The 13,219-nt window shown below is 31.3% G+C and overlaps 2 protein-coding genes across 2 annotated transcripts; both read right to left on the reverse strand.

Moving 5' to 3' along the window:
- Positions 1-1,956: 1,956 nt before the first annotated feature.
- LOC141453463 (uncharacterized) lies at positions 1,957-5,694 on the reverse strand. The gene is made up of 8 exons (XM_074126745.1): positions 5,402-5,694; positions 5,009-5,058; positions 4,755-4,915; positions 4,539-4,653; positions 3,836-4,031; positions 2,930-3,115; positions 2,274-2,376; positions 1,957-2,181 (listed from the first exon to the last, which is right to left on the reverse strand). The coding sequence occupies exons 1-5, from the start codon at positions 5,652-5,654 to the stop codon at positions 3,915-3,917; spliced, it is 696 nt and encodes a 231-aa protein (XP_073982846.1). The 5' UTR covers positions 5,655-5,694; the 3' UTR covers positions 1,957-2,181; positions 2,274-2,376; positions 2,930-3,115; positions 3,836-3,914.
- Positions 5,569-13,219, reverse strand: LOC141452212 (kinesin-like protein KIF20A). Its single transcript, XM_074124139.1, has 7 exons — positions 13,200-13,219; positions 9,972-10,126; positions 8,220-8,419; positions 8,091-8,124; positions 7,799-8,002; positions 7,193-7,376; positions 5,569-5,785 (listed from the first exon to the last, which is right to left on the reverse strand). The coding sequence occupies exons 1-7, from the start codon at positions 13,217-13,219 to the stop codon at positions 5,773-5,775; spliced, it is 810 nt and encodes a 269-aa protein (XP_073980240.1). The 3' UTR covers positions 5,569-5,772.

Raw genomic sequence — 13,219 nt, forward strand, 5'->3', positions numbered from 1 at the left:
AGAGTACTTTGTGATGGTGCAATGGGATGGTAATAATTACGGTGACCATTCGTACTGTTTTTGGCAGGACAGTACTGTTTTTTAAGAAGCTGTCCTTTTTTTTTTTTAAAGCATAAATGTCCTGTTTTTTATTTATTTGTACTGTTTTTCAATGAAATTTAAATTATACTCAAATTTAATTTTTGAATGTAAAAATATACATAGTATAAATGTATAATAATTAAGTTCGCAAATAATCGTTTAGAAAAAAAATTTTCTGTGTACATTAACTTTTGGACGAACCTTTAGCGTGAAACACAACTTGTTTTACCGACAGAGTAGACTAGTCGACTAGTGCAAACAACGATCGGTAAATGTTACAAGAGTTACTATTTACATTTTGTTACTAATTAATACGTGTATAGTTCAAGTAGTGGCTCAGTTTCGGCTGAATATGGGCCACATTATATGGCCATTGTTTTGTAATAACCGATCTCGTGTTAATAAACGTATTAATATTTTTATGCTTTTTTGCTCCTTGTCCTGTTTTTTGATACAAAAATAATGGTCACCGTAGTGATAATGCACTACTACTTTTTTCTTTAACAACTTTTTTGACTATAACAATAGATAGATTTATGTTTCTATAAAGATGTAGGAGAATTGCCATTTAATATTGACAGAATTTCCTATATAGTGTAGGGACACGTTAAAATGTATTGGAAACAAATTATGGCAAAACATTTCCCTTTTCAAGAATCTGAAGGTTTATACACCTTCCCTTAGATGCGTCTATCAGCGTAAAATACCAGAAACAAACAAATTTCATTTATTTTATTTAATGGACCTTTTTATTTTTTTGTTTTTATTTATAGAGCGAATCAGTCACGTAAAGAACAGGATAATAATAATAAATTTATTGCTTTCAAGTTTTCACCATAGCAAGGGCGTGAGCATACAAAGCAGATAACATATAAACATTACAAAATATCAATTTGACACTAGTGCTGGGTTCTTTGAAATCCTGTAAAATAGCGAAATTTACATAAAAAATACACATGGGTTTAAAAAAAAACCTTATTTAGACAATATAATGGAAATTTTCAGCATCTTAACATATAGATAAATGACAATAATTATAATGACATTTTGAAGAAATGAATGTTATGTCAGAGAATAATTCAAACACAAAAGCACAAAAGAGACAACTATAGTACATGTTTAAGCCCTACAATAATATTGATCTTACTCTTATTACCTCGATAGTAAATTTACAAATATTGTTTGCTTTGATATCATCTAAGCACAATAATTTTTCAAATTGGACTAAGTTAGAAACCTGCTCCTCTTGAAAATGAAATAGTAAGAATTCATTTCCCAGCCAATCTAAAATCTTACATTCTGTAAAGAAATGACAAAGATCGTCCTTAGAAACAGCCTCATTACACAATTTACATTGGCTTTCAGGAAAAAATGTGTGTTTCCGTCCATTAATAAATAATAGAACAGATTTTTTAGAAGCTAGTCTAATCTGAGAAATAATTCTGATTTGACTGATTTGAGGAATTGAATTAAAACCTTGCGCAGTGGCAATATCGTAACCAATGAAGGCCTCCTGAGGTTTAAAGAACAGGAAAAACAAATGGTACCGTTTAGAGAGTCGAAATTAACTCAACTATTTCAACATGCTTTGTTAGGAAATAGCGGAATAACAATGATAACGAATATATCACAAAGTGATGAGTTAACATCGGAAACATTAGTTTTAAAATCTACCGCAGTTGCTATGAAAATTAAAGCAAAACCATTTGTGAAAAAAGTTATAAGCAAAAGGAAGTCTGTATTTGCTGATTATTGTTCAACAAGAATAGATGACCTGCATGCCATTACAAGTAAGAATTTCTATTTACTAATTTGGTAAAACCTAAGCATGGAACTCTAATAACCGCTTTCTAGATCACAATTTTAACATCCTCTGGCTGCTAGGTCTTGTTAATAAGCTCGTGGTATTTTAAACAACTCTCTTTTATAGTTTTTTAACTATGCTCTATTTCAATCTGTTATTTCATTGTAAATATTTTTTATAATTACAGGTAACTAACGGAAAATCCTTTATCACATTGAATAACTTGTTCAGATCCATCTTTTATCTTCTAGGGTCAGTTTGCCTAATGCTGCTGCACATGCATCTGCTTCAGCTTGCTACATTTAAAGAAAAATGTAATATGTAGTTTGATTTTTTTAATTAATTATTATAAACTAAGTATACTAATAAACTTTTAATATTTTTTTACCTCAACAGGATAGTGTTCTTGGCTTTTCGCAGCTAGAAGAGCCGAAAGATTATCCACGTCCCGGGTCAGTTCTTCAGTTTTGTGATCCTAATAGTTTGCTTTCCTGAAAATAGTATTTTACAGTTATTCTGTTATTCACTCAATTTAACATATCTTCTGAAGCTCAATATCATTTTTGAGAAAATAGAGCACTTCGCAAAGAAAATTAATAATAATGAAGTATTACATCACATTGTACAGAATATTCTGATAAATAACATAGATCTGCTTATTTAAGAGCGACGACGAAATTTGAAGATGCTGTGGCTAAAACTCGATAGTTTAGTACTTTTAAATTCTAAAAAGACTTATAATATTAAAAATCTAAAGAATAGAAGAACTTTTTGCATTTTGGGGCTTAATATGTCTTTAAAGACCCAGAATAGTTCGTATTAACCAGTTTTTCGTATTCTGGCGGTCTTAGAACGTATTTTTATCTGCACGATTGAAATATTTCAATATTCGGTTGGATAAAAGAGAGAGAAATCTGACATAGAAATAATTCTAGCTATTCAATAATAGATTGAATTCAATAATTCTAGATAACTAGAGCTTTCCATTGAAATCAAATTCTAATACTGAATAAAAAATAACAGTTATAATACTAAAATTCTAACCTGAACTTCTGCTTTTGCCTGGTTGTAGGCTTCACAGAGTCTATCTAAAAGGTCTTCATGGTCTACTGGATTGCCATCTTCTTTAGATTTGCAGTCCAGCCCAAAATTTTCAACAGTACAGATAATATTCTTCTGCAATTGAGTGATTTGTGCTTGCAGTTGATTTATTTGTTGGTCTTATCTCTCCTAAAAATTAAATTATTATTATTTTTTATTATCTAAAGAAAGAGTATGATATACAGATAAAGATGAAGTAATAAAAATAAAATCAGCTTTTTCATTACATTAAAAAAAGTAAATACATGACTGAAATTTGTATAGCTGTGAAGAACTACAGTCAGAAAGGCAAGACTGAATGCTGAACTAGAAATATTGCCGAATTTATCCTGTCGCAGCATGCATGTTTATTGTATCCCTAACCAGCTTCGGGCTTTTATTCATCATCAGTGATAGATTAATAAGTTTGTTGTAGAGAATCCCACTTCAATTATGTTTTCGTCTCACTCTACAGTTTCTGACTTAGTAATAACAAACTTATTAATCTATCTTTGACAAGGATAATTGTAATTTGTTGATATATACATATAATAATGTTCAACTAATTTGGTTTGGCTCGTCGAAAATTGTATAGATATGAAGTTAAGTTGGTCAGCATTGACCCAAATTTTGCGCCTGATAAATTTAGAGAATAATGTTTTGTTAGGGCACATTAAGGGAGATGGCCTAGTATTAAAGAAATTGCGACCGACTAATGGGAAAGACAGAAAGTCAAGTATGTGAGAATGGTCATAGGATGGCCAAAGAGCAAATGGATAAGCTCCTGAAGAAGGCCAACAATCAACTTGGCTTTACTGTTGGACTTGTCATGCTCTAAGTACTCATTAAATAATAACTTTTCTTTCTTACAATTACTACTTTATTAGCAGCTCTTGTTTGGGCTGCTACAATTAGTTTCTCTAATATTTCTTCTGTTTCATTAAATTCATCATCTTCTTCTTGACAATTTCCAATGCCAAACAAGTCGCAAAGTTGCAATAATTTCATTTGTATATATTGGTTTCTGCGACTGAGGGCTTTCAGAAAATTCTCCAGAATGGACATTCTAAAAAAAAATAATAATAATTAATTTCCTAATTAATAATATTAAAGCTATTTTTAAAAGTTTCACTGCACTGTCGACCTCCGGACGTATAAGGCTCTTAAGAAGAGTACAGTCTAAAGGAAGGCATTGAACTCCAACGCGGGATCTTCACGTGGAAGACACAGCTGTGTGCCCTCCTAAGAGTATCTAAGTGGTCTGTGGTCTGGTGTACATGAAAGAACTATTTGCCACACTTCTCTTTAGAAGTTGTACCATTAAAAGACCTTAATGTAGTTTGTACACTCATTAACGTAATAGATTTAAACAAAAATTTAAGCACATCCGGTTGATTTTACCAAAAGAGAAGGTAACAAAATCATTATTAAGTTTACGCTTACTGCTTTTATGTATTTTAATGAGACAGACCATTATTGAGAGTAACCCCTCCAAAACAAGTTTTACCGAAAACTACTCTTTCATACTAAGAATAATGTATAAAATAAATCAATATAAATATTGATATCTTACAGGACGTATTGGTGACAGTTGTTTTTTTTCTTTCTTTTCATACAGTTCTCTATAAGATTTTTTAAGCTCTTGCATTTCTTTGTGATGTTCCTCTTTGATTATTTCAATTCTGGCACTATTAAAGAGAGGAGAAACATAAATAGTGTTAAATCATTCCAACTTAAATTTACAAAATAAAATAAAATCAAGAAAGCATCCACATAACACCAAACATACCTGTTTTGTCTAAATGTTTCATCTAAAATTTGAATTGATTGAGTCCAACATTCTGTTCGAATCTTTACAACACGGTTTTTAAAAAATTCCTTAAATTCTTGAATATCTACGTCTTTTTGGGCTATACTTTGTTGCAGTAGTTCAATCTCTTTTTTGTATTCCTAGTAGCAGAATGTAAATCTTTTTTGAAAACTTTTAATGTTTTAAATTTTTATTTAATTATAATAGAATAAATTTCTAAAAGAGGAACTTACAAGACAATTGTTACAGCCTAAAGAACTTCCCACTCCTTCGTCTGTGTCACCTTTAATAAAAAGAATTAACTTGGTTAAATAAGTTGAAATAAAGTAGTTTCAGAATGGTGCTGTTAACCAACGTCCATTTAACGAGCAACTTTACGATCTGTTCATATGATCAAATAAACGATTAATTTTATGAATTAGACTTGTGCAATATCTTCTTGTTTAGGAAAAAAATTCAAACTTAGAAAGCCTCAAAAACATTTATTTTTTTTTAATACATTACCAGATCTCTAGTCTCATTTTATGAAGGCCAAGCAGCCCGAGGATGTTAAAACTGTGATCTAGAAAGCGGTTATTAGAGTCCCATGCTTAGGTTTTACCAAATTAGTAAATAGAAATTCTTACTTGTAATGGCATGCAGGTCGTCTATTCTTGTTGAACAATAATCAGCAAATACAGACTTTCTTTTGCTTATAACTTTTTCCATAAATGGTTTTGTTTTAATTTTCATAGCAACTGCGGTAGATTTTAATACTTGTTGAGTTTCTGATGTTAACTCGCCACTTTGTGATATATTCGTAATCATCGTTATTCCGGCATTTCCGAACAGAGCATGTTGAAATAGTTGAGTTAATTTCGATTCTCTAAATGGTACCATTTGTTTATCCTGTTCTTTACGTGACTGATTTGTAACCAGGTAGATAGGTAGATTTAACCCGACAGGGTAAAGTCCATCCAAATAATGCTACCCGCTGAGAGCGAGGTGAGGCACTCCGCTACCAGTGCTTCCTATAATATGATTATAATAATATTTTAAGAAATCACTTAATGTTAGTTCAGAGACTCATTTCCATTGCATGGAAATAGTAGCTTTTAGCAGTGAATTTGAAACTATTGAATTTCTGCCTTATATTCTAAATAAATTGTACATTATTTTTACCTAACATAAATGAAATATTTGCAGTAATTATTATCTCTTCAATAACTTATTACAGTTTACTATCTACCTAATTATAATCTTTAATTGATTACTGAGTATTGGTTGATTACTTTCTTATTTAGTTAATTCCCTTGTAATATATTGTATATATATTACATAATATAAATGAAACTGAATGTTTAAAAATTTTAAGTTTTGATAATTTTTAAGGTAAATTGATTTTTTTAAGTTTATTTATCTTTTATTAATTTCTTTGTCACAATTTTGTAGATAATTTTTATACTTATATTTGATATTTCAGATCATTTTGTCAATTGGTAAATAGTTGTGGAAACTTGCAAGCGTAACATTTTCTAGTACTTGCAAGCAAGGAAAATTGATTTATTTATGCACAAAAGTATAATATTTAGAATTGTTCCATTGATTTCCGTTTAAATGAAAAGTTATTCTTGTCTTTATGGAATTGGGAATATTACTTAGTATTAAATACATATTAAAATAATTATATTAATGAATTATTTTCTTATTTTCCCTCATCACGTTTTACATATAAATCGCAGCATTCATCCTTATGGCTGAACTCTAGAATGTAGACAGTCCAAATTGATGAATCGGGGTCCGAATGGGGGACATTGTGAGATGCTGGTGAATCCTTTGTAAATCTTGTTTGATTACAATGCACAGTGTGGTTTAAGACGTAACCTGTATACAATGGCCATGCCCGATCTTTCGTGCAAATCTTTTATGTAGTGAATGATACAGTAGAAGAAACACCTGGATAGGTGATGGATAGATGTTTCTATCCATCTTATGGCGCATTGTGAAAGGTGTGAGGATAGTAGGTTTAGTATCTTTGCTAGGAATAGGTAAACGATGGAGGAGCAAAGACTGTTGGTTGTTCGGTTTGTTCGGACAGCTGTGATTCTTAGGTTACTCTGGCATATACTGCATTTTCATCAGAGGAAACAGTTGCTGTTGTTTTTTTGGAGGGGAAGGCTCAGAAGGGCTTTGGAGATTATGCTTTCCACTGGCGCCAATAACCTCAGATGTTGACGCGCCTCAAATACAAAATAATAATAAGGTAGTAACAATAGATATTTTAGGACGCATACATTTGTTTTTGTTTTTTTTTTTTGGTCATTTTCTCTTCAGTTTACAATCTACATGATCGACTTGAAGATCATTAAATTCTTTTGAATCTCTTTGTTAATATACTAATACCCGTTTATAATTAAAATAAAAGTGCCAATATTTACCTAGAAACGCTGTAGTATGTGCCGTCTTCTTGATGGGGTCGTTTAATTATCTTAATGCTGAACACACAATGAGACCGACTAGAATTTTTATTCTGTGTAGTTGGAGATACGTGTAGATTGTGCTTTCCAAATAAATATAATTGATAAGCTTCTTCCCAAGATGAAACACATATATATTTTGCACCTACATAAGAAATACTTAAACTAATTAATTATGAAATGTATAAATTTAAAAGTGTCACTAGAGAATTATCACCAATTATCCAAGATAGAACAAAAGTTTGTGCATATCTTTCTTTCAATGGCCAACTGCACTTTGTAATTTATCAAGTATATATAATAGATGGATAAATTAAACATTAGGTTCAAAGCACTCCATCTATTCTCAGTTGTGTTGGGCTCATTTTTCGTGCAGTTATTGACGAACGGACAGTTTTAAAACAAAGATCTAGGCGTTTTTTAGCGTCTTTCCGTTTCTCAGTTGTGTTGTCCTTACTGAACGCGTGCATTGTCACATTTTTATAAACTCATTTTTTCGAACTCTATGGACCTGATAAGTCTGAGCTTCTAAGGTATATTCTACATTTTTTAAGTAAAAATATTTACCTTTCACATAACTGATTTTAAGCTCATCTATGGCAAGTTTTAAAGGAATTTTTTCCGCACTATTTACGAATAGATCATAAATGCATTCATTATACACTTCTATAAAAGATAACCACACTGAATATAAACAAACAAGGTCTTTTTCTATTCGTAAGCATTCAATGTTTTTCAATGTTTCCTCCATTTCACTATAAGATGTGGCACCTAAGTATTAACAATCAAAAAGTGAAAGTAAATATTAAATGTAATAATAATTCAAAAATTACGAGTTAGATTGATCGTATTTTCTTACGAATTGTGTCGTTAACACTGCCTGATTTGCTGATCTAAAAAAAAATGGTAATACTTGTCCGTAGTAAAGGAATGCAAAAAGTCTAATAACACATCCTCTACATGAATGAATCTATCATAAAGTGCTTACTATTTTCAACATAATGTTTTGAGAAAGTTCCAGTATGCTTTCTTTTTCTTTTTCCATTTTATTCACCATTGTTCTGGTTAGTATAGACACGCCGATCGACTGGGAAGGGCACAGGTAATTATAAGTATCCTTATATTCGTCAATACTAGCGAATATTACATAGAGGACTCTTGGTATGATTCCTGGTTCGGATCCTTTCCCTTTAAATTAAATAGATATAACATTAATTTAGAAGATTGTGACAGTATCTTCCCTTTAACACAGCCATTCATTCAAAAACCTTCAGCTGATCTCTTTATATTAGATTTCTTTACACATTCAGCATGAGTTACTCCTCAAACCTTAAATATCACATTTCTAGAATGATTCTATCATCAGTCTATAAAATCAGCAAGTACCCACCATTTCATTCATACTTCTAGAATCATAATTTTTAGAAGTATTAGATGTCACAGACCCCTGTGCTGGCCTTTTATCAACCATTAAAATTTTTCTGTTATAATAATAAAAGATGTATCTCATCATCATAGTTAGTATAAAAAAGGCATTTCATTTTAACTCTATTCTAAATTATTCTTGTGATTTATCTTTATTCTGAATAATCACCAAATTCACTCGCACATTAAGGAAGAAAAAGGGACAGTTGGAGTTGGTCTTTTACTGTGGTAATTTGAATTACGGAGTTAAAACGAAATTTCAGTCTTGAATTCGTCTTAAGTGGGCATAAATTACATAGTAACAAATAAATAATACTTGTTATTATAATTCATTCATTTTCAAACTTTAATTTAATGTAGCCCTTTAATTGAGTACTTGTTGTAAAGAAGTTTTATATCCAACTAAGAATATGCAAATCTATTTTATATTACACATATATTACATTGTGGGGAGAACACCTAGATTAACAGTGTAATTGAAGAAAACTACATTAACATTTAATATTAACAAACTAGATTAATTATTAATTACATATTATTAATGCTTTACTACTGCATAAATTTCTAGCTTTTTAAATTTCTTCCACGCAATTTTTTAGAAAAGTGGTAAAGTATACATATTTTATGTAAAGTACTTGTCAGCAAATATGTATTAAAATGTAGTAACGAATAACTATGGTTACTTTACTGAAATTACAAGAGAAAAGGAGTGCTTATTTAATTATTTTAGATGGAGCTGCAGGAATTAATAGAAATAGTGCACACGTTTGTATTAAACAAAAGGAAATTTTATAGTTTTATGATGAACTAAGAGAAGTATGAAATGTCTCTTCCGTGGGATTCCTCTCAGATATGATGATGGACGTCTATTAAAGTGAAAGTATGAGGACTAATGAAAGAAATATATATTTTATGAATCTTTTTCTAGATTACTTTCTAAGGGGATTACTATTTTTTGTAATTCTAGGTAAATGCAATTATTCTCTTAAAAATTTACTTTCAATGAGTCAACACGCCTCACATTCTCGTCATTCTTTCCCCATACTTTCTTTTCAAAGAATACATATTCTGTTCAAAAACTCTTCAATCACTGCTCTGGAATTTGAGATTTTTGGCATTGTATGACTAGACCGAATCATCAGCTCAAAAAAAAAGTAGAGGGAGAGGTCCTTTTCTATATTACCATCACAAGGGTTCGGCACGGTAAATCTCTTTTATCTTTATCAATTTTAAAGGACCCAACCGGCCCTACGCTCCAAATCTTTAAAGTCACTGGTTTTTCCTTTTAATATAAACTATACTTTAACTTTTTTACCTTGTATTGTAAAGGTTTTTCCAGAACCTGTAGTACTATAGGCAAAAAGCAATGTTTCATTTCCTTGCAATACTTCTTCTAATCTTGGTCTCACAATGAGATCAAATACTTCAGTTTGTGTCACAGTAGGCGGTAGAATACCATTAAAGAAATATCTACAAATAAAAAATTAAATTTTTTATTCATGTGCATAAAGTGGAATTATAATCCTTAATAAAAGTATCAGATTAAAATAGTTAAAACTAGTATTACCTCCCGTATAAATCACTCCTTGTAAAAATAATTTAAAGTACTTACTCATTAGAAATATTTTATATTTCTATTTGAATATGGCAGGTTATATGGTAATCAGAATCACTCCAGAGGCCACACCTCTGGGCACCTATTAGTTTATCTGTTTAAACAAAGATAAATACCGGAAATACCGGTAATCATAATTTATTGCATGTTGCTGACTTGTTCGTACATTTTATTGAAATTTGAAAAATGAAGCCCTACTTATTTCCGCTTTTATTTATTATAAATTATCAATTTAATACAAGTTGTAGATAAGTAAATTATTAAGCCCACAAATCTTTCTGTTTATCATTACGTCAATATTTTTTCAGTCTAACTTTATAATCCTATGAAAATGACGGTTAGTTATCATACATTTCTTTATACGGTGAAATCTGTCAAGTATATGATGGAACTAATTTGGAAAACAGTAAACTTTCAATTGAAAGACTAGGAGAGCGGCACAGATGACAAAAAAATCATCATGCTTTTAAAATTTTGAAGAAAATAGATAATGTTGATGTACAAAATTTAATTAGAATTGAAGTTTTATTGCTGCTCTATACAAGCTTGCCCAACCTCTGTATGTAGCCTGTACTTCTAATGTTTTGTGACCTTATCTTCTAAATAATAGAAATGGTTGTGGAAAGAAAGGGAACATTTTAAGGAAGAATGGAACTCCCAGATGCTGTACACACTATCCTCTTGTGGACCACATTGATCTGGTGAATGAAAATCCACACGTCTCCCTCAATATTGTAGAATACAATAACTATACTCAGTTGGTACTTATTTTTTTTTTTTGGCATTGGCTTCCGCCATACAGCCAGCATCGTCTAGGTGCTTATCACTAGAATATCACTCACTCTTATAAATACATTCGCTTCACACATTCATCCCTCTACTATATACAACTATTTACATACAAACTTACAACTAATGGATAGATCAGTACTCTATATCCCTGCCATCCTTATAGCTTAACCAAAATTGAAATCACCGTAATCCTTCTCTAATCATTTTCTTCCATTCATCGGCTATAACTTTTAAATACACTTCATATTTCTTTGCTAGCTCTGCTATAGACTTAAGCACATGGATGTTGGTGGAGAATACTATGTCTTCGTAGCTAAATGATGCATCTAAATACCTGTATAAGTCGTCGAAACATTCGTTTCCTTTCTAGTATATAACGTGGACATATCATTATTACAACATATGTCTGAAATCCTACGAGGACCTTTTGTTGATCCTGTGAAGATACGATCTCCGCACACCGCGTGGTTCGCTCTCTCAGTCTGCTTATTGTCGCAACAAACCATTTATTAGTGACAGTTACTTACAATAGGAATTGTTGCAGTGAAAAATATTTTTGATGTTGACCAAATCTAATCCCATATATTGAGCCGTTTCTTGCACAAATCGATTAACTCCACTTTTTGAAATGATCTTAAATTTAAGTATCAAAGCATTTGGTTCAGTCATAGCTTTTTATATTTATAATAAATGTCCTCAAATAATAAAGATTATCACCATTAATGTTTGGCCATTAAAAAACATAAATAATTTATTTCAGAAGCCATTTTGATTAACACAGAGTTCCCGTAATGTAAATCGTTGCAATAATTCAACTCAAATACAATAGCAGCCGCTACATGACAACGTTAAATTTATATTATAAACGGAATTACAAAAAACAATGTACATTATTTCATCGTATTTCTCCATTTGTTTTGTTTTATGAAGTTAATCGAGTTGTGCAATGAAAGTATATACACGTAACAATATCTAGTGGGCTCTACAGTAAAATTTATTGCTATAAAATATTTGCTAGTCAGATAATTTCATTTAAAATTGAACACTTTCAATCAATTTAAGATTAATCGATTAATTGAACGATAGTTATTTATCGGAAATTAAACTGGAACCTAGGTACTATGTGTATAGCTGGTGGTAATGAAAGGTTTAATAAAATTTTACCGGTATAGATCTAGCGGTTGGTAACTGTAACTATTTATTATTATCTTTTATTGTAGTTAATTTAAACTAGGATCATTTTTTTCTCCTTTATTTTGATCTTATCGTAAAATTGCATGTATGCTTTGAGTGAATTACTATCGGTAATTCCTTGAAATCTATGCACAGAATGCACCCTCCAGTTGTTATTGCTTTTTAGCTAACCCCTCCCCCCCTCTGTACGATAATCCTTTTGTCTGTTGAACTAGCTTCTGTTCGCTGCTGATATCGTGGCTTCTGATTCATTAGGTCACGCGAGGTTTGTTGGTCGCAATCAATGCCTTATCGTTGCTTATATTACTATTCTGGATTATTTTATTAATTCAGTTTTATAGAGGATATAAAAAGATTTTTAATTGACTTATAAAAAAAACTGAAATTTATTACTTAAGACTGCAATTAAAAATTTATCAGTAGTATAAATTGTTGTGTGCTGATTCTGGGGCCAGGTGAAAGGAATAAAAACCCCCATTGCGCTACACCTTCGTCAGCAGTATTCCCTTATTCTACCCTCTCTCTCTGTGCTGCTAATCTCACTTTAAAAAAGTCTAGCAGTATCCTTGGGCTATAAATATTCGCATCTCGCCACTGGACAAGGGAAATTGTAGAGGGGGCATCAACATCAACTAGTAAAATTTTGTAACAATTTAAACTAGACGATAGTTTGTAAATAGAGTTAAACCAATTGTAAATTGTGAAAAGTGCAATTATATTGATAGATTAGATTAGATTAGACTAGGGCGGCCTCAAGGCCTACGCCACAGCGACCCCTTTGGACCTATTGTGGCTCCCCTCACTCTAAAGCTCACGCTCCAGACCCTGTCCTTTTGATCAGACTCTTAATGCTGGAGAGCGATTCTTGGGTAAAGCTCACAGGCCTCGGTTTTTCCTCCCCAAGGAGTAACATCCTTAGCCACACAAGCCCCTCACACTGACACAACACCGTGCAGTGCCAT

Source organism: Rhodnius prolixus, unplaced genomic scaffold, assembly GCF_049639745.1.
Source record: "Rhodnius prolixus isolate KJV_2025 unplaced genomic scaffold, Rpr scaffold_3, whole genome shotgun sequence".
NCBI classification, from domain to species: domain Eukaryota; kingdom Metazoa; phylum Arthropoda; class Insecta; order Hemiptera; family Reduviidae; genus Rhodnius; species Rhodnius prolixus.